This window comes from Bombina bombina, chromosome 7 (genome assembly GCF_027579735.1).
Source record: "Bombina bombina isolate aBomBom1 chromosome 7, aBomBom1.pri, whole genome shotgun sequence".
In the NCBI taxonomy this organism is placed as follows: domain Eukaryota; kingdom Metazoa; phylum Chordata; class Amphibia; order Anura; family Bombinatoridae; genus Bombina; species Bombina bombina.
In genome coordinates this window covers 454,756,988-454,783,743 of record NC_069505.1, presented here as the reverse complement: position 1 = coordinate 454,783,743, position 26,756 = coordinate 454,756,988, and the positions used below count along the sequence as shown (strand labels likewise).

At 42.4% G+C, this 26,756-nt stretch overlaps 1 protein-coding gene across 1 annotated transcript in view; it reads right to left on the bottom strand.

Annotated features, from left to right (window-relative positions):
* The window catches only part of LOC128666705 (gastrula zinc finger protein XlCGF8.2DB-like), a 67,332-nt gene that overhangs the window by 22,433 nt on the left and 18,143 nt on the right, over positions 1–26,756 (bottom strand). Inside the window, exon 4 of the mRNA XM_053721447.1 lies at positions 19,201–19,284. Coding sequence (XP_053577422.1) covers positions 19,201–19,284 — 84 coding nt within the window. The remainder of the gene's footprint in view (positions 1–19,200; positions 19,285–26,756) is intronic.

Here is a 26,756-nt window from a genome sequence, read left to right as displayed (position 1 = left end):
TAATGTCAGCAATAATTTCTTTCAAACCGGGCCCGACTAAGGTTTGCCCTTTGAAAGGAATATTAAGCAATTTAGATTTAGAAGTTACATCTGCTGACCAGGATTTAAGCCATAGCGCTCTGCGCGCCTGGATGGCGAATCCGGAGTTCTTAGCTGTGAGTTTGGTTAAATGCACAACGGCATCCGAAACAAATGCATTAGCTAGCTTAAGGGCTTTAAGCTTGTTCATAATCTCATCCAATGGTGCTGTGCGAATAGCCTCTTCCAGGGACTCAAACCAGAATGCCGCTGCAGCAGTGACGGGCGCAATGCATGCAAGGGGCTGTAATATAAAACCTTGTTGAACAAACATTTTCTTAAGGTAACCTTCTAATTTTTTATCCATTGGATCTGAGAAAGCACAACTATCCTCCACCGGGATAGTGGTACGCTTGGCTGAAGTAGAAACTGCTCCCTCCACCCTAGGGACCGTCTGCCATAAGTCTCGTGTGGTGGCGTCTATTGGGAACATTTTTCTAAATATCGGAGGAGGGGAAAAGGGCACACCGGGTCTATCCCACTCCTTGCTAATAATCTCTGTAAGCCTTTTAGGTATAGGAAAAACGTCAGTACACACCGGTACCGCATAGTATTTATCCAGCCTACATAATTTCTCTGGGATTGCAACCGTGTCGCAATCATTCAGAGCCGCTAACACCTCCCCTAGCAATACACGGAGGTTCTCAAGCTTAAATTTAAAATTTGAAATTTCTGAATCCGGTCTCCCCGGATCAGATCCGTCACCCACAGAATGAAGCTCTCCGTCCTCATGTTCTGCAAATTGTGACGCAGTATCGGACATGGCTCTCGTGTCATCGGCGCGCTCTGTCCTTAACCCAGAGCTATCGCGCTGGCCTCTTAACTCAGGCAAATTAGATAATACTTCTTTCATAACATTAGCCATATCATGCAAAGTGATTTGTAAGGGCCTTGATGTACTTGGCGCCACAATCTCACGCACCTCCTGAGCGGGAGGCGAAGGTACTGACACGTGAGGAGAGTTAGGCGGCATAACTTCCCCCTCGTTGTCTGGTGATAATTTCTTTACCAGTAAAGACTGACTTTTATTTAAAGTAACATCAATACAATTGGTACACATATTTCGATTGGGCTCCACATTGGCTTTTAAACATAATGAACAAGCAGATTCATCTGTATCAGACATGTTTAAACAGACTAGCAATGAAGGCTAGCAAGCTTGGAAAAAATCTTTCAATAAATTTACAAGCAATAGAAAAAACGCTGCAGCGCTTTTAAAAACACAAAAAACTGTCACAGTTGAAATAACAATGAACTAATTCAGTTATAGCCAACAATTATAACAGTAAATGTATGAATTTAGCAGAGGATTGCACCCACTAGCAAACGGATGATTAACCCCTCAATACCTAAAAAACGGATAATCAATTTAAGATTTAACGCTTTTATCACAGTCAAACACACTGTCACAGGTCTGCTGTGACTGATTACCTCCCTCAAAAATGAATTTTGAAGACCCCTGAGCTCTCTGGAGACGTCCTGGATCAAGGAGGAAGAAGCAGGAAGACTGTGCTAGAATTTTTACTGCGCAACAAGGCGCTAAAAAAGGCCCCTCCCATACATATTACAACAGTGGGAGACCTGTTACAACGGTTTCTATGCAGAAATATACGTTAGCCATATGGAAAAAAATCATGCCCAAAAAGATTTATCACCAAAGTACCTCACAAAAACGAATAACCAGTAATAAAGCCAGTAAACGTTTTAAAAACAACTTTCCAGTGTTATGCAAAGTTATCACTGAGCCTGCTACCAGTCGCTTCTACTGCAGTTAAGGCTCATACATTTTTTTTTTCATTTTTTTTTTATATTCTAAATATTTTATTTTTTCGTGTGGTATTCATGAACAGATAAAAGAAAACAATGACAAGTCAACCATATGTAAGATGAAAAGAAAGAAATGCATATTAGATCTGCAACCACACTTATTTTTCCGTTTCCTTAAATCTTATTCTCTCCTCCCCTCCTCTTACTCTTCTCCCTGAACTCTTTTACTAACTCGAAGGGTTAGGCTCCCTCATCATTATAGGAAGTCTAGTGGACTATGTGCTCTCTCCCATTGATTGATAACATCTCCTCTTTTCCAGCTGCATGGAATAACAAAGTCTCTTTAAATGTCCTCCTAAAGGTTTCATCTGGAGGAGAGGAGCATCAGCCCAGAGTCTATTGAAGAACTTTCCCCTTCTAACTTTCCCAACTCTGTCTCTTTTTCTACAAAATCCGTCCGTTCTCATTCCCCTGGGGCGTCACTCCAGGATTTATGTTCCCTGTATATTTCCCAATTTCCTATTCTATTGGTGTCTAGGTGAATATGTTCCAGTCACCCCGTAGCTGCGCATTGAGGATAAAGTCAGAGTCTTTAAGTGGGTATAGGATTTGCTTTTGGTGTGTGAGGTCTAGCGTTTTAATGAAGGGCTCCCACTTGGTCATAAATTTTCTTGTCCTTCGTGTAATGTCCCCTTGAGTGTCCAATTGTTCTCTTGTCATCTGTTGCCGCAAAGCTCCTTTGAGCTGTGTTAGTCTAGGTGGTGTAGGGAGCATCCACTGCCCAAGAATGAGTTTCCTAGCGTGTAGTATGACATTATGGATGAATTCCACGTGATTTTAATTATGGGCTGTGAGTGTAGGAAGAATATCATTTCCGTCGTGAATCTGAGTTTTTCCCCAGTACAACCCTCCAACCACCTCTGTGTCATTCCCCAAAACTTAGTGAGCCTTGGGCACATCAGGATCATATGTAGGATATTGGGGTCGTTGTGTGCACATTTTGGGCACAGACCTGACGAGGTCTGTACCCATCTGTGAAACATCCTAGGTGTAATGTATACGTTATTGATCAACTTTGTATGGGATTCTCGTATGTCATTCGACAAGGTGGCTTTTCTCACTTTCTCAAAGCTTTGCTCTATCTCTTGGTCAATGGAGTTTTGTTCCGTCAGTGTGTTCCAGACATTCTGAATATGTGATCTAAGAGTATTGTTGGGCTGAGATTGAAGGGTGTTGTAAGTGTGTGAGATGGACGTCATCTCTCCTCTTGTCAAGGTCAAAAGTTTATAAATGTCGCAATTACTGTCAGGTAAGGCTCCTGTTCTCAATATGTCTTGCACATAGTGTCTCACCTGGAGGTAGGCAAAGTGGTGTGTATTTGGGATGTTAAAGTCATGTTGCAGGTCTCCGAAAGATCTGATTGTCTTCCCATCCTCCATCAAGATTTGTTTGACTGTGGAAATCCCCCACCCCTCCCACTGTTGAAAGAGCTTCGTAGTAATCCCCGCAGGAAAGTTAGGGTTACCTTTGAGGGGTAGGTAGATTGTGTGTTTATGTGAGACATTAAGCGTCCTGCAAATCTTCCACCAGGCCCTTATGGGGTGATAGAGGGGGGGTATCTCCCTGATGGTGGGTTCTACCTGTGCGTGTGTCATGTGTGGTAGCATCTTCAGGGACCATGGTTTGGTAAGTTCAGATTCAAGTGGGCTATTGGTGAAGTGGTTTTTGTCCACCAACCAATCCATTACATACTTGGCCAGGGCTGCCCAGTTATAATGTTCAATGTTTGGGAGTCCAAATCCTCCCACCATAGGTTGACATGTTAGTTTGCTGTGGTTCATTCTGTGTTTCTTTCCCTGCCACAGGAAATGAAGGATTTCCTTGTTTAGTGATTTGAGATCTTGTTTGTGTAGTAGTTCAGGCAACATCTGTAGGGTGTATAAGAGCTTGGGGAATAATATCATTTTAATTAGCCCCACTCTTCCAGACAGTGAAAGCGGTAGGCCTCGCCAGTTCACTAGGAGCTGTTTAAGCTCCTTCAACAGTGGTTTAAAGTTTGCGTCATACCATTTGGCGGGGTTCAGTGCTAGATTAATCCCCAAATATTTAAAAGTGTTGTGAATGATTTTGAAGTTGTCTCTAAGGGGAATGGAAGGTTGTGTGTCATATAGCCATAGCAGTTCGGATTTGTCTTTATTTATCCAGTATCCCGATATGTCACTGAATCCGGTAATAATCGTCATAACGGTGGGAATGTTAGCTCTAGGGTCACGCATATACAGCACCATGTCGTCAGCAAAAAGGGACAAATGGATGGTTTCGTCACCTACTTTAAGTACTAATGTATCAGTTCTAATTTTTATCGCTAGGGGCTCCAATGCGAGGTCAAAAAGGAGTGGGGAGAGGGGGCACCCCTGTCTCGTGCCTCTCTTAAGAGGGAATGGTTTGGATGGCGTTCCATTTATCAAGATCGCCGCTTGAGGTGCGCTGTAAATGGTTTTAATGGCTCTCAAGAAGGGTCCCTGCACTCCATATTTCTCCAGGGCCGTAAAAAGGTGGTCCCAGAGCATCTTATCGAATGCTTTTTCAGCATCTACTAGGATCAAGCATGCGTCCTCACCCCTCCTAGGTTGGTCTTTACCCTTCCTCCCCCAGAAATAAGTACTAATTGGAGCTGTCTCATGTTTCTAACTGCGGATCTACCCTGTACAAAACCAGTTTGATCTTTGTGTATTAGGGAAGGAAGCACCCCCGCCAGTCTATTGGCCAGTATTTTGGTGAACAACTTGTAGTCCACGTTTAGTAGGGAGATTGGTCTATACGAGGACGTCAACAGTGGGTCTCTGTCTGGCTTGGGAATCACCGTTACATTCGCCTCTGTGAAGCGATTGGACAACTTGGCCTCCCCACCCAGTATTGCATTAAATAAGGACGCTAGTGTATCTATGGTGTCTACCTTAAGCATCTTGTAGAATTCCCCGGGTAGCCCATCTGGTCCCGGGGTCTTCTCAAGTGGGAGTGTATCAATCGCTTTACCAACCTCCAATGGGTGGATTGGGGCGTTAAGCTTTTGTGTTTGTTCTGCATCTAGTTGTGGCAAATGTAAGTCTTTCCAGAAAAGGTCTTTTTTGTCTGAGTCGATCTCTTGTGAGCTATAGAGGTCTGAGTAGTAGTCTATAAATGCTTTGTGTATGTCTGTTTCTTGTGTGAGAATTTTGTCACCCTGTCTTACGGCTGTTATGGTGCTGGATTTCCTCTCAAGTTTAGTGAGCCTTGCTAGAAGTTTTCCGGTACGATTGCCAAAACGGTAATATTTGGCCTGTAGTCTGTTGTGAGCAGTAATAGAGGATTGAGTGAGATACGTGTCCCTGAGGCATTTTGTGTCTCTATATTTCGTTCTATTCAAGTCAGTGGGGTTTCGTAAGTATTGGTTTCTGGCGTTCAGCAATTGACGGAGGAGTAGGTCGCCCCTCAACTTACGGGTTTTGGTTACTTTGGCTGCATATGCTGTGACCACCCCTCTTAGCACTGCTTTCGCTGATTCCCAAAATAGGGAGATGTCTCTAAGATGTTGGATGTTCAAATCTTTATATCCCAGCCACTCCCCAATTAAATGTTTATGAAAGTTCAGATCGTGGTATAAGTGGACGGGGAACCTCCATCTGCGAGCCTGTCTCTGTGATGTAGTGGTGTTTATAGTGATTGAGACTGGTGCATGGTCTGAGATTGTAATTGGGTCAATTCGTGCATCTGTAATCCGGGGGCAGAAGGAGTCTGTTACCAAGAAGTAGTCTATACGGGATAGCGTGGTTTTAGATGGGTGTAGGCAAGTATAGTCCCTTGACTCTGGATTACGGTTCCTCCAGATATCAGAGAGTGACAGAGTGTTCCTAAAGTTTTTGAGGATGAGGGTTTCCCTTTTGGAACTAGGCCAGGATTGAGCTGAATGTGGAGGAAGGTGTGGATTTCGGAATCTGTCTGCTGGGGTGTGTGGTGCTATGTTAAAGTCCCCTCCTGCAATGATGGGAAGGTCTGAGAATTGAATAAGTTGGGTCTGTATTTGGGTCAAGAAGTGTTTCTTTTCGGTATGGGGACCGTATATTCCACATATCACCAAGTGTAGTTTGTCCACTTCCAGTTTAATAATTAGGTACCTACCCTCTCTGTCAGCTATCGCGTGTGAGATAGTGTAGTCTAAGCCTTTTCGAAATAAAATAGCAACACCTCTCGCCCTCCTTGTCTCATACGGTGTGTATAAAACCTCCCCCACCCAACTCTGCTTAAGCTTCTGGTGTTCTGTTTGTGAGAGGTGTGTTTCTTCTAATATCGCTATGTCAGCCCTCTTAATGTTTAACTGCCTAAGAATCGTTTTCCTCTTCATTGGGGATGTGATCCCTCCCACGTTCCATGTGACTAATTTCATCTTATACTGGGACAGGTGTCAGTCTGAGGTGTTTCTGAATACCAATGTATGGTGTGTCTCGCTTTGCTCTTAGAGTGTAGTTTAGGGTCTCCCCAGCTATCTAGTAGTTACTTACACTCAGTATATGGCAGGGTTTCTATGACCCCTTTCCCCCGGAGTGACGCCCCGAGGTTACACGGATCTGGCTGGTTTGACGTTTACACTTCAAAAGAGAGACAAACAGTGTTAACCAATGAAATGACAAACAATAATGCTTTTTGCAAACAGTATTTCCTCCTCCCCCCACAATCCCCAACAGTTAAAGAACAAAAACAGCACTTCTATAGAAGAGTCCCCCCCCCCCCCCCTCACATTTCAAGGATACCAGTCTGCGTGACTGAGTTTATAGTCTGTCTTTGGTAATGAATTCTGTGGACCTACAATGAGTTTCAAGTTGGTGGATCAGTGTCTCTGCCCTGCTCAGCTCTTTGACGTTCTCTCTCCGTCTGTAGATGAAGGTTCAGTTGGTCTGGTGAGTCAAAGAACAGGGGGCCTCTTGCTGTCTGGAGTCTCAGGCGTGCTGGAAACAGTAAAACCGCTGATCTGCCCTGGTCGATTAGTTGTTTGCAATATTGTGAGAATTCTCTCCTTCGAGCTGCTACTGTAGCAGAGTAGTCCTGAAACAAATAAATTCTCTTCCCTTCGTATTCCAATGGGGAAATCTTCCTGTAGGCTTGCAGGATGGTGACTTTGTCCTGGAAGCTAAGGTATTTCACCATAACTTGGCGTGGTTGTTGGTTGTTTCCTCCCTGCTTTCTTGGGTCTCCCACTCTGTGCGCCCTTTCTGCCGTACAGGGTAGACAATCTTGTGAGATTTTTAATAACTTTGGTAGGATATTTTCTGCGAACTCCATCAGTTGCGTGGGCAAGATCGACTCTGGAACCCCCACTATTCGCAGGTTGTTTCTTCGCGATCTGTTCTCCAGATCATCGATCTTAGCCCATAATCTCTAATTTTGTTGTTGTAGCGTTTGAACATTAGATTCAGTCTCTCTGTGGCGGAGTTCGCTGTCTGCAACCTTCTGCTCCACCTGTGTCAGTCTACCATTGAAAGATTTAACTTCTGCTGTAAGAAGTTACTGGAGCTGATCAATTTTTGGCAAAAACAGGGCTGAGATCTGGGAGACTATTGGGTGAGTGTCTATAGTGTTGTTAGGGAGCATGTCGTCAGCTGGCACTGCCACCTGTTGTATTTCTACTTGATTCTTTCTCTTGTCAGCATTTTTAAGTCTGTTCGTCATTGTGACAGTTGTTTTAGTGAAAGAGTCGTAGTACTTTTGCATACAGGTGAGCGGGTCTTGTAGCTGTTAATTCCAGCTAAGAATAAAGATGTGGTATTTCTATTACAGGTGAAAAGGTCTAATCCACTGAACTGTAGGAATACACTGTAAGGGTAGAAATGATCAGGTCCATCAGAGAGTCTGAAAGTCTTTTCTGCGCGGTGGGTGAGTGAGGGGGTATGAACTCACATCAGCTTAGCCCTGCATGTTACCAGAGGGTACCACAATTAATGTGAACAATATGGCTGTAGCGGGGGAGGTTAATCTTGTCAGCCAGAGGTGAGTCACTCAGTGATCAGTCCAAGGGTACCGGTAACTCCTTTGCAATTGTGTCTGGGGAGTTGCAACTTGCTAGTATCCCACTTCTTCACTGTTTTCCCAGTCACTCAGCACTGCTCTATAAGGGGGAGGCGCTGTAGAGGTAACCTGCAAACCTAATGTTCCTTATATTTGTGTAACTTTTGGCTCCAGCACTGGCTATGACTTATTCCCCTTTCTGGCTATGATTTTGCAGACGGATACTATGCTGGGAGGTAGCGAATAGCTTTTTTGTTTTCCCCCCCCCCCCTTCTTTCCCTGCCTTAACTCCGTAATGTGAAGCTATATTTTAGGATCAGTCTCCCTTATCCGGGATCAGCTTGGGTTCGGGTGGCAGCTTACATGGCGGTATTCTTTTTCTGTCTCCCCCCCGTGTGCAAGATTAGCATTTTATTGGGGGATCCGTATATAGCTGCTTTCACTCTAGTCAGGTTGTGCCTGGGGTGGGTGCTGCGCGGCTTTCCCTTCCTCCCCTCAATGTTTTTAAAATGGCGGTTTCCCGCTCTCTGTAAAACTCACCCTCTGGTCGGAGTCTCCGGTACCGCTATGTCTACTTTTGCTGTGACTATTCTCAGGGTCGGATTTTCCCCTCGCACTCCAGGCCAGAGTTGGTTTATCTTTGTGTCTTCCGCGGTCACCTCCGCGACCGCTCTCTTCTCTTCCTTTCCGTTTACTTTTGCGGTGGGGGAATCGGGTGTTAGATTCCTGTCTGAATTGTCTCCGGGCAGTCTCCTCTCCCCCCTGCCAAGGATATCTAGGGTTTTCTGGGCAAAAGACAGATGAACAAGGTAGATTCCTCAGTCGTTACTGCCGGAGCTCTGTGCCCTGCATCTGCTCTCGGCGCCCGCCCACCGGAAGTCCAGGCTCATACATTTATTACAGTATTAACAGTATTGTCTCAGTCAAATTCTAGTCCCTAGAAAATAACTCAACTGCGCATACATTTATCAGCCTGATACCAGTCGCTACTACTGCATTAAAGGCTGTACTTACATCATATGGGTAACAGCAGTGTTTTCTTAGTCAATTCCATTCCTAGAAAATATTACTGCACATACCTCATTTGCGGGGAACCCCGCATGCTATTCCCTTTTCTGAAGTTACCCCACTCCTCAGAATGTGCGAGAACAGCCAGTGGATCTTAGTTACGTCTGCTAAGATCATAGAAAACGCAGGCAGATTCTTCTTCTAAATACTGCCTGAGAGAAAAAAACAGCACACTCCGGTGCTATTTTAAAATAACAAACTTTTGATTGAAGAATAATTAGGTAAAAAACTCCTATCTCCTCTCGCGACCTCCTTCTTTGTTGAGACTTGCAAGAGAATGACTGGATATTACATGTGAGGGGAGGAGCTATATAGCAGCTCTGCTTGGGTGATCCTCTTGCAACTTCCTGTTGGGAAGGAGAATATATCCCATAAGTAATGGATGACCCGTGGACTGAACACACTTAACAAGAGAAAGCTACACCTACGCCACACCCACAAAGGACACCCTCTCGCGCATAGATTTCTTTTTAACATCGCCCATTTTAAACGCAAGAATTTCAGAAACTGACATAGACAACCCGACTATTTCAGATCATGCACCGGTTACACTCCAGCTCCAATTGGGTCCGGCGAGGGCGGGTAGAGAGGGGTGGACATTCCCTAGATACTTAGTACATGACGCTAACCTTAAAAACCATCTAGTAGGCGAGTGGCTGGTGTATGATCAGTTAAACAGCGAGCATAGGAAGAACACACCCTTATTTTGGGAAGCAGGCAAGGCAGTCCTTAGAGGAGTAGTGACCTCTTACGTAATAGCCACCAAAAAGCAGAAAAAACTTTCTTTTGAAACAGTTGCTTAATGCAAGGAATCGATATTTACGCAACCCCACAGAGGCCAACAGACTCAAATATAAAGAAATTAAATCATTAAGAGACACATTCCTGCTGCAAGCAGCTACCAGAGATTGCAAGGGCACATGCTAGATTTTATAGACATGGAAATAGGACAGGTAGGCTACTTGCAAGATTGACAAAACTCTCTAGACGACCCACACACATAGCGGCTATCAGGGAGCGAGACGAGATCCTATCTGACACACAGGGCATACAGCAAGCCTTTACAAGATACTACTCTGCTTTATACAAGACCCAGAAAGTAGATTCTGCACATAGAGACTCATTCTGGGACACAATCACACTACCACAAATAACGGAGAGCCAGAGGCGGGCACTGAATGCGCCAATCTCAGCTGAAGATGTCGAGAAAGTCATAGGGAAACTCCCGTCCGAAAAAACCCCCGGGCCCTGACGGGCTTCCTGGGGAGTTCTATATATTGCTGCGACAGGAGGTAGCAGGAGTACTGTCTGACCTCTTTAATGGTGTCTTAGATGGGAAGGGGTTGGAATCCAGCCACTTCACTGAGGCTAATATTAGCTTAATACTCAAACCCGATAGAGATCCAACTAATCCGGCCTCGTACAGACCGATTTCGCTTATGAATTCGGATTACAAAATTCTAACTAAAATCCTGGCTTATAGATTAGCATTTATCATGCCAGAACTTGTCAAGGATGATCAGACAGGATTTATCAAGGGGAGATCGGCTGTGAAAAATATTAGAAAGTTCCAGCTCCTCCTTGCATATTATTGGAATAACAAGCCGCAAAAACGGGTAGAAAGATCAGAAGAGGCATGTGTGTTATTAGTGGACGCAGAAAAGGCCTTCGATAGGGTCCTGTGGGAACATCTATTCTACACCCTATCACAATTTGGGATTGAAGGCTCATTCGTTAAGGGCATACAAACTCTATACTCTAACCCACAGGCAGCAGCGCTGATTAATGGGACCCAATCGCTGCCATTCTCTCTAGAGAGAGGCACGAGACAGGGGTGTCCTCTGTCGCCTCTGCTCTTCGACCTAGCATTGGAGCCTCTGGCGGAAAAAATTAGGTTACAAACTGAGGGACTTAAGATCGGATCCGCAACTCTACACGTCTCGCTATTTGCGGACGATATGATCCTGTATGTGAAATACCCCAGCCTAAATATCCCCAAACTAATGGAGATCATAACAAACTTCAGTCAAATATCGGGATTTAAAATGAATACCGACAAAACGGAGATAGTGTGGCTAACGGGTGCCCCTGAGGAGCCAGATCTCCCATACAACTTTAAGCAGGCGGGGAAAACCTTTAAATACCTGGGGGTTGAGCTATCACTGAACCCTCTAGATTGGTACAATTCTAATTATACGCCTTTAAAGAGGGAGGCGACAGACTTGGTGAAACATTGGACTGGGCTACCTCTCTCCCTATCGGGCAGAATAGGGCTCATCAAAATGATTCTCTTCCCCAAACTCCTGTATAAGATGCAGATGCTTCCATTGCTCATTCACAAAGAGGATATGAAATTCTGGAACTCCTTGTTCCTATCATTTGTATGGGCCAATAAAAAGCACAGAATTAGATCGGACCAAATGCGCAGTACCTTAGACTTTGGAGTACTGGCTCTGCCGGACTTGGAGTTATATAACTGGGCTACTCAAACTAAATACATCATTGACTGGCTAACGGGGGGGGACCACTTTACTGTCCCAGACTTGGAGCGACAACTGGTATATCCATGGTCCCTAGCTGCTCAGCCGCACTTACAACTTGCAAAACTAGACAAACACATATCACAACACGCTCTAATACAACACCCACTTAAAGCGTGGAGGAAGGTGTGTAAAAGACTGCAGTTCAACTATGAGGTAACTGGGTATATTCCACTACAGGGTAACCCCAACTTAATTCCAGGTCTGACAACAAAAACATTTAAGGACTGGGGAACCCGAGGTCTAGACACAGTTTTTAAAATGTTAGAGGGAGATAGGAAGACGGTACGCACATTTGCATCCCTACAAGAGTCATATACATTGCCGAGATCGCACCACTTTGCGTTTCTACAAGTCAAACACTACATAGCAGCTTTGCTAGGCTTGGGACCTATCCCGCAAAAACAGAATTTATGTTTACCTGATAAATTACTTTCTCCAACGGTGTGTCCGGTCCACGGCGTCATCCTTACTTGTGGGATATTCTCTTCCCCAACAGGAAATGGCAAAGAGCCCAGCAAAGCTGGTCACATGATCCCTCCTAGGCTCCGCCTACCCCAGTCATTCGACCGACGTTAAGGAGGAATATTTGCATAGGAGAAACCATATGGTACCGTGGTGACTGTAGTTAAAGAAAATAAATTATCAGACCTGATTAAAAAAACCAGGGCGGGCCGTGGACCGGACACACCGTTGGAGAAAGTAATTTATCAGGTAAACATAAATTCTGTTTTCTCCAACATAGGTGTGTCCGGTCCACGGCGTCATCCTTACTTGTGGGAACCAATACCAAAGCTTTAGGACACGGATGAAGGGAGGGAGCAAATCAGGTCACCTAAATGGAAGGCACCACGGCTTGCAAAACCTTTCTCCCAAAAATAGCCTCAGAAGAAGCAAAAGTATCAAACTTGTAAAATTTGGTAAAAGTGTGCAGTGAAGACCAAGTCGCTGCCCTACATATCTGATCAACAGAAGCCTCGTTCTTGAAGGCCCATGTGGAAGCCACAGCCCTAGTGGAGTGAGCTGTGATTCTTTCGGGAGGCTGCCGTCCGGCAGTCTCGTAAGCCAATCTGATGATGCTTTTAATCCAAAAAGAGAGAGAGGTAGAAGTTGCTTTTTGACCTCTCCTTTTACCGGAATAAACAACAAACAAGGAAGATGTTTGTCTAAAATCCTTTGTAGCATCTAAATAGAATTTTAGAGCGCGAACAACATCCAAATTGTGCAACAAACGTTCCTTCTTTGAAACTGGTTTCGGACACAGAGAAGGTACGATAATCTCCTGGTTAATGTTTTTGTTAGAAACAACTTTTGGAAGAAAACCAGGTTTAGTACGTAAAACCACCTTATCTGCATGGAACACCAGATAAGGAGGAGAACACTGCAGAGCAGATAATTCTGAAACTCTTCTAGCAGAAGAAATTGCAACTAAAAACAAAACTTTCCAAGATAATAACTTAATATCAACGGAATGTAAGGGTTCAAACGGAACCCCCTGAAGAACTGAAAGAACTAAATTGAGACTCCAAGGAGGAGTCAAAGGTTTGTAAACAGGCTTAATTCTAACCAGAGCCTGAACAAAGGCTTGAACATCTGGCACAGCTGCCAGCTTTTTGTGAAGTAACACAGACAAGGCAGAAATCTGTCCCTTCAGGGAACTTGCAGATAATCCTTTTTCCAATCCTTCTTGAAGGAAGGATAGAATCTTAGGAATCTTAACCTTGTCCCAAGGGAATCCTTTAGATTCACACCAACAGATATATTTTTTCCAAATTTTGTGGTAAATCTTTCTAGTTACAGGCTTTCTGGCCTGAACAAGAGTATCGATAACAGAATCTGAGAACCCTCGCTTCGATAAGATCAAGCGTTCAATCTCCAAGCAGTCAGCTGGAGTGAAACCAGATTCGGATGTTCGAACGGACCCTGAACAAGAAGGTCTCGTCTCAAAGGTAGCTTCCAAGGTGGAGCCGATGACATATTCACCAGATCTGCATACCAAGTCCTGCGTGGCCACGCAGGAGCTATCAAGATCACCGACGCCCTCTCCTGATTGATCCTGGCTACCAGCCTGGGGATGAGAGGAAACGGCGGGAACACATAAGCTAGTTTGAAGGTCCAAGGTGCTACTAGTGCATCCACTAGAGCCGCCTTGGGATCCCTGGATCTGGACCCGTAGCAAGGAACTTTGAAGTTCTGACGAGAGGCCATCAGATCCATGTCTGGAATGCCCCACAGCTGAGTGACTTGGGCAAAGATTTCCGGATGGAGTTCCCACTCCCCCGGATGCAATGTCTGACGACTCAGAAAATCCGCTTCCCAATTTTCCACTCCTGGGATGTGGATAGCAGACAGGTGGCAGGAGTGAGACTCCGCCCATAGAATAATTTTGGTCACTTCTTCCATCGCTAGGGAACTCCTTGTTCCCCCCTGATGGTTGATGTACGCAACAGTTGTCATGTTGTCTGATTGAAACCGTATGAACTTGGCCCTCGCTAGCTGAGGCCAAGCCTTGAGAGCATTGAATCTGTCCATAATCTCCTCATAAGGAGGAGAATCACTATCGACCGCCTTTATCAGCTCATCGAACCAGAAACATGCGGCTGTAGCGACAGGGACAATGCATGAAATTGGTTGTAGAAGGTAACCCTGCTGAACAAACATCTTTTTAAGCAAACCTTCTAATTTTTTATCCATAGGATCTTTGAAAGCACAACTATCCTCTATGGGTATAGTGGTGCGTTTGTTTAAAGTGGAAACCGCTCCCTCGACCTTGGGGACTGTCTGCCATAAGTCCTTTCTGGGGTCGACCATAGGAAACAATTTTTTAAATATGGGGGGAGGGACGAAAGGAATACCGGGCCTTTCCCATTCTTTATTAACAATGTCCGCCACCCGCTTGGGTATAGGAAAAGCTTCTGGGAGCCCCGGCACCTCTAGGAACTTGTCCATTTTACATAGTTTCTCTGGGATGACCAACTTGTCACAATCATCCAGAGTGGATAATACCTCCTTAAGCAGAATGCGGAGATGTTCCAACTTAAATTTAAATGTAATCACATCAGGTTCAGCTTGTTGAGAAATGTTCCCTGAATCAGTAATTTCTCCCTCAGACAAAACCTCCCTGGCCCCATCAGACTGGGTTAGGGGCCCTTCAGAAACATTAATATCAGCGTCGTCATGCTCTTCAGTATCTAAAACAGAGCAGTCGCGCTTACGCTGATAAGTGTTCATTTTGGCTAAAATGTTTTTGACAGAATTATCCATTACAGCCGTTAATTGTTGCATAGTAAGGAGTATTGGCGCGCTAGATGTACTAGGGGCCTCCTGAGTGGGCAAGACTCGTGTAGACGAAGGAGGGAATGATGCAGTACCATGCTTACTCCCCTCACTTGAGGAATCATCTTGGGCATCATTGTCATTGTCACATAAATCACATTTATTTAAATGAATAGGAATTCTGGCTTCCCCACATTCAGAACACAGTCTATCTGGTAGTTCAGACATGTTAAACAGGCATAAACTTGATAACAAAGTACAAAAAACGTTTTAAAATAAAACCGTTACTGTCACTTTAAATTTTAAACTGAACACACTTTATTACTGCAATTGCGAAAAAACATGAAGGAATTGTTCAAAATTCACCAAATTTTCACCACAGTGTCTTAAAGCCTTAAAAGTATTGCACACCAAATTTGGAAGCTTTAACCCTTAAAATAACGGAACCGGAGCCGTTTTGAACTTTAACCCCTTTACAGTCCCTGGTATCTGCTTTGCTGAGACCCAACCAAGCCCAAAGGGGAATACGATACCAAATGACGCCTTCAGAAAGTCTTTTCTAAGTATCAGAGCTCCTCTCACATGCGACTGCATGCCATGCCTCTCAAAAACAAGTGCGCAACACCGGCGCGAAAATGAGGCTCTGCCTATGCTTTGGGAAAGCCCCTAAAGAATAAGGTGTCTAAAACAGTGCCTGCCGATATTATTATATCAAAATACCCAGATAAAATGATTCCTCAAGGCTAAATATGTGTTAATAATGAATCGATTTAGCCCAGAAAAAGTCTACAGTCTTAATAAGCCCTTGTGAAGCCCTTATTTATGATCGTAATAAACATGGCTTACCGGATCCCATAGGGAAAATGACAGCTTCCAGCATTACATCGTCTTGTTAGAATGTGTCATACCTCAAGCAGCAAGAGACTGCTCACTGTTCCCCCAACTGAAGTTAATTGCTCTCAACAGTCCTGTGTGGAACAGCCATGGATTTTAGTGACGGTTGCTAAAATCATTTTCCTCATACAAACAGAAATCTTCATCTCTTTTCTGTTTCTGAGTAAATAGTACATACCAGCACTATTTCAAAATAACAAACTCTTGATTGAATAATAAAAACTACAGTTAAACACTAAAAAACTCTAAGCCATCTCCGTGGAGATGTTGCCTGTACAACGGCAAAGAGAATGACTGGGGTAGGCGGAGCCTAGGAGGGATCATGTGACCAGCTTTGCTGGGCTCTTTGCCATTTCCTGTTGGGGAAGAGAATATCCCACAAGTAAGGATGACGCCGTGGACCGGACACACCTATGTTGGAGAAATGATAATATTGTTTATCAGCTCATCAATTTATTCTCCCAAGGGAACCACTCAATTACCCCAGTATATAGAGCCCTACTAAAACCGATTAATGAGAACACTGGGAAACATATCAGTGAGAGGTGGTCAAAGGTGCTCAATAAGGATATCACTACACAACAGGTTACACTAAGCATCCATAGGGTGCGATGCGCAACACTGTCCATGGACCTTAGGGAATCCCACACTAGGCTTATTGAGATGGCATACATTACTCCTAGGCTATATAAAGTCTGGGATGCTGAAGCCACGGGGTATTGCCCACGATGTACACAACAAAACGCAGACCTACTTCACATGATCTGGAACTGCCCCAGACTGGCTAGGTTTTGGGGTATGACCCACTTTTGGCTGAGATCCATGGGAATCCCAATAGAGAAATTCACTTTACAGACACTTGTCTTCTTAGACTGTCAAAACACAAATAAGACGAACACAATCTTCGTGCATAATGTAATCTTGCAGGCAAGGAAAGTCATCCTTAAGAATTGATTAGCTCAGAAAGCCCCAACACTAAAGCAGCTAAAAAGAGAGATTCACCAGCAATTACTCTATGAACAGGCAGACACAGTGGGAGATAGCCAAGGACGCACAAAAAGATTCATGGCCAAATGGGAGATCTACATACATACTTTAGATCAGACACAGCAAATACAACTTCTCTATCCAATTCGCAAAACAAACTATTTACTGGAGGCACAGTTGCGAGGGGAGTGGCAATTGAACTTTGAGAGCTATACTGGGCGTCCGAGGAATGGGACTTAGATAGTTTAAGGTATAAAACAGTGACACCCCGGGGTAGGTAGAGTGAGTAGATTCAGGTAGAGGGGTAGTAGGAGGGAGAGTAGACGGAGGATGGTAAAAAGGAAAAACAAGGGTCATGCAGAGGCAAAACTTATTAACAATTAGTAACCTGATGTTGATGTAAATCTCTCTTACTTTTTCAGTTTATTATATCTCTTGCATTTAAGACGGTCACATAAAATGACTAGGTAAATGATCTGTATAGTTTACTTATGTACTCACAATGTGAAGAATTGTTGTATGACCTTTGAATGAATGAATAAATAAAAGTTTAAAAAAAAAAAAAAGTAATCATGGCACCTCTTAAGCGCCTTTTTTCTAAAGAAAACAGACCCAGTTTGGCTAGCCTATCGTCATAGGTTAAATTCTCCAATCCCCTTATTAGCTTTGTGGCCCTTCTCTGAACTTTTTCTAGTTCTGCAATATTTTCTTTTGCGATTGGTCCCCAGAACAGCACTCCATACTCAAGGTGAGGTCTTACCAGGGCTTTATATAGTGACAGCATTATGCTTTCCTCCCTTGAATCAATGCCTCTTTTAATACATGCTAGTATCTTATTAGCCTTTGAAGCTGCTGCCCTGCATTGTGCACCCATCTTTAGCTTGTTATGTATTACTACGACCAAATCCCTTTCCTCCTGTGTTTGGCTAAGTCCCATTTAAATAATACGTTGCCTGCTTATTTTTACTTCCAAAATGTAGAACCTTACATTTTCCCGTATTAGATCTCATTTTCCATTTACCTGCCCATACTTCTAATTTTTGCAGGTCCCTTTGTAACGAAAGTTCATCCTGCGCTGACCTAATGACCTTACTTAACTTAGTATCATCTGCAAAAAAAAGAGATGTCGCTATTTAATCCTAGCTCCAAGTCATTTATAAAAATATTAAAAAGAATAGGGCCCAGCACTGATCCCTGGGGTACTCCACTGATTACCTTTGTCCAATCTGAGTATGATCCATTTACTACTACTCGTTGTTCCCTATCTTTTATCCAGTTATTTATCCATAAACTTATATTTTCAGCTATTCCCAGTCCCTTAATTTTCTGCATTAATCTCTCATGTGGCACTGTATCAAACGCCTTTGCAAAATCTAAGTATATCACATCAACTGATTCCCCTTTATCTATATTTTTACTTACTTCCTCATATAATCTAATTAGATTAGTTTGACATGATCTATTTCTCATAAAACCATGCTGATTAGAACTCATAATCTTGTTTATACGAATATGCTCATTAATATAATCCCATATAATCCCTTCAAATATCTTCCCCACTATTGATGTCAGACTAACTGGTCTATAGCTTCCTGGATCATCCCTACTTCCTTTTTTGAAGAGTGGCACTTCATCAGCTTTATGCCAATCCTGGGGCTCCATGCCTGAGGATAATGAGTCTTGAAAAATTAAGAGTAGAGGTTTGTCTATAACAGTGCTAAATTCCCTTAACACCCTTGGGTGTATTCCATCTGGGCCTGGAGTTTTATTTACCTTAATATTATCCAATTTGTTCCTGATATCCTCTATACATAACCCAATTAATGGTATGGGCTGGCATGTTCTATTTTGTTCCAAAGTATCATCCAATGGTTCCTCTCTTGTGTATACTGTAGAAAAAAACTGGTTTAGTACCTCAGCCTTCTCCCTGTCACTGTTAATCATGCTACCCTCCACGCATTTTAATGTACCTATATTGTCCTTCTTAGATTTTTTTTGCTATTTATGTACTTAAAGAACCTTTTAGGGTTAGACTTAGAATCCTTTGCGATTAATTTTTCATTTTCAATTTTGGCTAATTTGATTGCTTTTTTGCATGCTTTGTTACATTCCTTATAAATATGGAATTTTCAGTCTGTACTATTTTCTTTGAATAATTTAAATGCCCTACGTTTTTTCCTAATTTCTCTTAACACATTTATATTCAGCCACATTGGCTTGGATTTTTTATTTTTATAACCATATGGTATTTGTTGATATGTATATTTATTTAACAAAGTTTTAAATGTTATCCATTTATCCTCTGTATTTTTATTAGAGAATACTTTGTGCTCCAGACTCGAGCACGCTCAAGAGCTTGCGTCCCTGCTTTTCAACAAAAGATACCAAGACTGATGATAGAAGAAAGTTACAAAACTAAATCATGAAATAAACATTTTGGGTTCATGTCCTTTTAAAGGGGACAGTTCTTGAGTGAGTGCTATTAGGGTGAGACAACCTCAATGGTTCACAGCAGATCAAATTACTAAACAAGAAGAATTACTATACTCACCTCTAGTAATAGGCAAACTGCTCACGTATGGCGCCTCTCTGTGCTCAATCTGTGTAACAAGTAAAGGTTTCTTAGGAACAAATCCTGTAGGGACATAAATCACAATCTGTGTAACAAGTAACAGTCTCTCAGGGACATATCCTGTAGGGACATAAATTACATATCCAGTACAAGGTAAGGTACACAGGGCAGGAGCAGTACAAGGGAAGGTACACAAGGCAGGAGCAGTACAAGGGAAAGTACACAGGGCAGGAGCAGTACAAGGCAAGGTACACAAGGCAGGAGCAGTACAAGGGAAGGTACACAGGGCAGGAGCAGTACAAGGGAAGGTACACAGGGCAGGAGCAGTACAAGGGAAGGTACACAAGGCAGGAGCAGTACAAGGGAAGGTACACAGGGCAGGAGCAGTACAAGGGAAGGTACACAAGGCAGGAGCAGTACAAGGGAAGGTACATGGGGCAGGAGCAGTACAAGGGAAGGTGCAAAGGGCAGGAGCAGTACAAGGGAAGGTACACAGGGCAGGAGCAGTACAAGGGAAGGTACACAGGGTAGGAGCAGTACAAGGGAAGGTACACAGGACAGGAGCAGTACAAGGGAAGGTACACAAGGCAGGAGCAGAACAAGGGAAGGTACACGAGGCAGGAGCAGAACAAGGGAAGGTGCAAAGGGCAGGAGCAGTACAAAGGAAGGTACACAGGGCAGGAGCAGTACAAGGGAAGGTACACAGGGCAGGGAGCAGTACAAGGGAAGGTACACAGGGCAGGAGCAGTACAAGGGAAGGTACACAGGGCAGGGAGCAGTACAAGGGAAGGTGCACAGAGCAGGGAGCAGTGCAAGGGAAGGTACACAGGGCAGGGAGCAGTGCAAGGTAAGGTACACAGGGCAGGAGCAGTACAAGGGAAGGTATTATGTAACAAATGTCTGTAATAATAACACATATTTTATAGCTGTTTAACACTAGATTATGTGTAATTTATATGTGTTTAACACTAGATTATGTGTCACTTATATGTGTATAACACAAGATCATGTGTCACGTATATGTGTTTAACACAAGATCATGTGTCACTTATATGTGTTTAACACTAGATTATGTGTCACTTATATGAGTTTAACACTAGATTAGGTGTCACTTATATGTGTTTAATGCTAGATTATGTGTCACTAATATATGTTTAACACGAGGAACTTTTTATCCGGTGGGACTTCCGTTAGCAGGAGGGGCTTGACGAGGCGTCTGTGTTTGGCGCGCTCTGTGAACCAGCTACACTCAGGCCACCGCCAGCTTATCCCAGGCCGTTGAGGCATTACTTACCCTGGCCAGGGAGCCTGTTCGGCTCGGAGGGGTGCTTTTTCCCTTCTGAGGTGCAAGCTCAGGATAAGGAAGTCCGCCAGCCATCAAGACTCAGTGGCTAGAGTCACGGTCGGTGCAACCGGCACAGAAACAATCGTATCTACTGCGGCAGTGCTCCCAGAACCCCGGTGACTGGAGGAAGGCGAGGCAGCTGACCCTGTCTACAACAGACTCGAGTCCCAGGATAGGAGCGCTGTGTTGGCAATGCTGCAGTGAGGACATCTCCTAACGCTGAGTTCCATGTTTTGAAAAGGACATCGGTCCCCCTCCCAGAACCCCAGGAACAAGGCTGTTAAGTATACTTTTATATCCTCTCTTTGTTACTTATGTGTCGGCCTGTCATGGGATAGGAGGGGGGACAAGATCAAGGTTAACCTACTGCCTGAGTCCCAGGGGGACGTGTGATGATACTCGAGGAATTAGCTATTAGAAAGCTGTGAAGGAAGCTGTCTCCAAGGGAAAGAAGGAGTCAAGAGAGATGGTCCCCACTTATATTAGTGGGTGATAACATTCCTCAACTTTCTCACATTAACCTATTACGCATCTATACAGTGGAACTTTTATCTTTACAATTTGAAATTAAGGAAACTGTGCTGTCAGCTCCTGTCTGGCAGGACAGGGGGGTCTCCTGTTGTGAACTGTTACCTTTGCAAATCGAAAGTAAGGGAACTGTGATGTGCTCCCCTGTCTGGTAGGACCGTGGACTCCTTTTTTCAAGTCTCATATCTATCTGTTAAATACTCTGGAGATATCATAAGTTGCCGGCTCAGGACTTAGCTAAAAGTATTAAAGGGAATTTTTCTTCTGCCGGGAGCAGGGGATACCTGCAGGACTTTAGCTGCAATTTACATCTGCTGGGTCGTGTGTTTAACGGTTATATGAGCCCTGGTTCCCCTTCTCCTTTACAGCTTAAATGTCTGATTTCATATCTCTGCTGCTGACATTATGTGTGACTAATGTTTTGTGAAGGCTAATGTAAGGCAGTTGTATACTTAGAAATCAAATACAGATTAAGTTACTATCTATGTTTAGGCAATGACTCCTAAAAGTATTGAAATCTCAGCAGCGGCTAGAGCTATATAGTGTTTGTGTAGAATCTCTCGCTATGATACGATTCCCCACACTAGCAAGTTATCAGATTTATATATAGCAATATGTTGTGCTATGTTATGATCTGTCTGTATAATATTTGATCCAGATGGGTTGTGCTATAGAACAAACTTAATTTCATTTATACTATATGTGGAAAAACTGCCTGTTTCAACTTTTCCTTAGTAATAGGAGCATATATATTTTTCTATTTAAAGCAATAACATAGATAAGTCTATCTGGTGTATATAAAGATCCCAGGTCTAAACTGCTGGATAGGATAATCTAACTAACCCTTTTTTTCTGTATGAGGGGCACTTTTTTTTTCAGCTGGTTTCAGTTTGTTGTTTTTTTCCAGTAATAGATGGTCAAAAATGTCTAATATCACTGTGGAAATTGATTATCCAGCTGTCTTTTGCATTAGTTAGATATATAGTTGGTGACCATTCTGACACAGCGAATACTAGGCTAAAGTCTGCCAAACTTATTTGATTTAGAGTGACAGCAGTAAACATTGATCCCTTTTAGTTACCTTGAATTATATTTCTAGTCTTTTTTTTTCTTTTTTCTTCACATATATAGGCACTAACTTCATATCTTTCTTGCCTTTTTGGCACCTATCTCCTTTTTTTTTTCTCTTTAACACTCACCAAGTGCACAGTCCATTTAGATCACACACAATTTTTTTTCTTCTCTTTTCATTTTCCCCTCCTATCTCCCCTGCCTTACTTGGCAGCCTAACACTGTTTTTTCTCTTTTTTTTTTTCAGCACAAATCATTACTCACCCTACACTACTATTTGGTCGTATAACTCACTTCTGATTTTTTTTTTGTCACTTCATTTTTTATGGATACATTTTTAGGGATCAGCAGGAGCGACTCTGGTACAATGCCACCTAAAAGTAAGGATAGAAAGCCCAGGTCAAGTATTGGCAGCATAGAGACTGTCGCAACCGACTTTTCACCTGGCGGTAACACCCTAATTGACACTAATAACTTAGTCAAACAAATTTCAGACTTATTTATGCCGCAGTTTGAAGGAGTTAAAGTAGAACTAATTACCTTAACAAATGAGCTTAAACTAGTATCTAGCAGACTTGCAGAGATTGAAAATAGGATCTCTGATCTAGACGATTTGCAACAGGTACAACAATCCCGATTAAATTCTCAAGCCAAAAGTATAGACACTATGCAATCTCGTTTAGAGGACTTAGAAGACAGGTCACGGAGGAACAATTTAAAGATTGTAGGTCTCCCTGAGAGCCCTGAGTTTCTAGATCTTATGAAATTTGTACAGAGCACGTTACCAGAGTTGCTCGATATGCCCCCCTCCAGTACAGAGATTATGGTGGAAAGGGTCCACAGACTGGGTACATATAAAAACAAAGAGAATCCCATGAAAGCTAAAAGACCAGTTCTGGTAAAATTATTGAATTTTCAGGACAAGCAGAGAATCTTAGCATATTATAGAAAGAAAGCCATCATAGAGATAAATAAAGAACGTATTTTATTATTCTCGGATTTCTCTGCTGAAACAGCCAATAGGAGGAGAAACATGGCCCCATGGTGTTCAAAGTTAATAAATGCAGGTCACCAGGCGACCATGATCTACCCTGCTAAAATTAAAATCTTTTCAGAGGACAAGGTGATTTTTCTGAATTCAGTAGAGGAGGTCAGACAATTCTTGGAGAATAATAAAAACACAGTTGAATAATGTATAGGCATATATATACAAGTCTGCCAGCTACTGGGTGTAATTTATTTTATGTGACTTTATTGTACCGACCTGTTAGGGTGTTGATGTGTTCGTGTTTTCTTTTTTCTTTTTTTTTTCTTTTTTCTCTTTTCTCTCTTTCCTCTTCTTTTGCTATGGTTGCTCTCTCCTCCTCCTGGGGCTATTGCTATGTCCTGGTTAAGATGTTGCACCCATTAAGAGATTTAAGTGATAAATTTTTATAGATGAAAAAAGCAATTAGTTTATTATCCTGGAATGTGGGTGGGTTCTCCTCCCCTGCTAAGAGGAAAAAGATCATACATCATTTAAAAAGTTATAAACCAGATATTGTCTTCCTGCAGGAAACTCATCTGAGCCTGCAGGAGGCAGAAAAGTTAAAAATCAGTTGGATTGGGGAGGTGGTTGCGACGTCAGCAGTTAGAAAAAAGAGAGGAGTTGCATGCATTTTCAATAAAAACCTTGATTTTAAGTTAATCTCGCAAGAGAAAGATGTGGAGGGAAGATATCTTATTCTGAAAGTAGAGATTAACGAGTGTCAGTATACGCTGTGTAATCTCTACGCTCCGAATGAATGTCAGCCACATTTCTGGGATGGATTATACGCAAAATTAGTTAATTCCATAGATTCTCAATTGATTATAGGGGGCGATTTTAATAGTGTTTTTGTCCCTCAGCTGGGAACTGGGGGCTCCCATAGATCAAGAAAAGAGGCCAAAATATTGACCTCCTTTTCAAAAGGCCTTAAATTAAAGGATATTTGGAGAATCCAACACCCGGACGAGAAATTATTTACATGTGAATCGAAAGTACATCGTACCTTCTCAAGAATAGACATGTTTCTGGTATCTGAAAGATTACTGCAACTAGAGATAAAAACAGATATTAGGAACATAATTCTATCTGACCATGCTATTATATCGCTGTCTATCCAGTTGAGGAACAGGGGAGCCGGTCTCGGGGCCAAATTTTTCTTTCCTAGCTTCTTATATTCTAATATTCCCTTCAGAAATTGGCTGACTCAGAAATGGAAGGATTATGCACATCAGAACAAGGAATACATTCCTAGAACAGAAATATTTTGGGAGGCCGCAAAGGCCTGTCTAAGGGGGGAAATTAAGGCATATATGGTTAAAAGGAAAAGGAAGATTAGAGCGAGAGAAAGTCAACTGAACAATCATCTTAGAAATAAATTTATTAAATACACTGATAATCCTAATAAGGACAATTGGGAATATTATCAAAGGGCTAAGAGTGAGAGAGAGACTTTTCTATCCAAAAATCAGATACAGGAAGATATGAAAAACAAAGCCACATTTGGTACTTTCTCCCCGAAGATGGCTAAAATGCTCTCAAATATTTCCAAAAGTAAGAGGAAAAACAATTACATAGGAACAATCATATCAGAGGGTAAAAAGTATAATACTCCGAAGGAGATCGTTGAGCAATTTCAATTATTCTATCAGAAAATATACTCCCCTGCAGAAGTTGACCAAGAGGCGAAAAAGTCTTTTTGGGAAAGCATTAAATTACCAAAAATCACCTCAGATCATTTAAATATCTTGAATAAAGAGATTACCACAGAGGAAACACTTACTGCAATTAAAGAGGCAGTTTTGGGGAAAGCACCTGGGCCCGACCAATTACCGATTGAATTTTATAAAATATTATCGGAGGAGATTGTTCTGACTCTCACAGATCTGTTTAATAAATATTTTCTGCTGCATTCTAGACCCTCTCGGTTCTTCACCGCCTCAAATATTACCCTTATATTAAAGAAGGAAAAAGATCCTAATTTAATGGACTCATATAGACCAATCTCGCTTCTTAATAGCGACTACAAGCTATTAGCAAATATACTAGCTAATCGTCTCAAAAAGGTTATAGGAGAAGTTATTCATCCGGATCAAACCGGATTCATTCCCGGTAGGTCAGCACAGAAAAACATAAGAAGGGCTATGACTATAATCGAATATATTTTAGCAACCCATAGGACGGGGTCAGGGCTGAAGCAAGATTTTGCGTTGTTAACGGTGGATGCAGAAAAAGCCTTTGACTCTGTCCTATGGGATCATTTGTTAACAGCTCTAAACAATTTTGGTTTTTCAGGTCACTTCTATGAATATATTTCACTTCTTTACCAGAACCCAATCTCTTTCCTTAATATTAATAATATGTTATCAGACCCAATTATACTGCATAAGGGAACAAGACAGGGGTGCCCTCTTTCCCCATTATTATTTGATATTGCCATCGAACCTTTGGCGGTGAAGAGCCGAGAGATTTTGGAAGGTATAAGAATAAAACAGCATAAAGTTACCCTCTCACTTTACGCAGATGATATCCTCTTCTATATAAGAAACTCTGCTAAAAATATCCCAATCTTAATTAATATTCTATCAGAATTCAGTAAATTCGCCGGGTACAGAATAAATCTTTCCAAGTCTGAGATTCTCTGGATTATAAAGAATAGAAACAGTCATATACAAAACCCCTTCAAATTAACTGATAAATCTATTAAATATCTGGGAATAAATCTTTCAGGAAACCCAGAGCAATGGTACCATATGAATTTCGCTCCTATTTGGAGAAGTTGTCTAGCCGAATTCCAGAAATGGAGCAAACTACCCCTGTCACTTTCTGCAAAAATAGCATTGATCAAAATGCGAACGCTTCCAAAATTACTATTTTTTATTCAGAATATTCCTTCATTTCTGAATAGGGCTGATATTAAAAAGTTTAATTCGGCTTGTTCTACCTTTCTCTGGGCCCCAAAGAAACCCCGTATCTCACTATCGAGGTTAATGCATCCCAAAGATTGGGGCGGATTAGCTCTGCCAAATTTAGCAAATTACAATCTGGCATGCCTTGCCCGAATTGCTCTGGACTGGCTCACAGGAGCAAATTTTATTGCTTGCTCTGATGTGGAAGGGGGTATCATAGCGCCATATGCCCTTAAGGCATTGTTACATACTGCCCACCCAGCAAAGGTTCGGGATCTCTCATTAAAACATACATTCTATAACGTTGTTCTAGCGTGGCATAAAATTTGCAAATTATTAAAAGTAGAAAACACACTTTCTCGCTATTTACCGATCAGGGGTAATCCTGATTTCAAGGGTGGTTGCGAATCCTCAGCCTTTAGGAAATGGGCTGCCAATGAGTTGAGGTTTATGAATCAGGTAGTGGATCCAGTTACAAATCATATAAAAACATTTGAATTACTAACCAGAGAATTTCAGTTGGATAAAAGATCCTTCTTTGCTTATTTACAATTAAGACATTTCTATTACAGTAAGAAATCTATGGTCGAGGATCCCTGGACCCTGGGTCCATTAGATCCTGTTATTAACAGATTTTCACAGGGAAACCATTCTATAT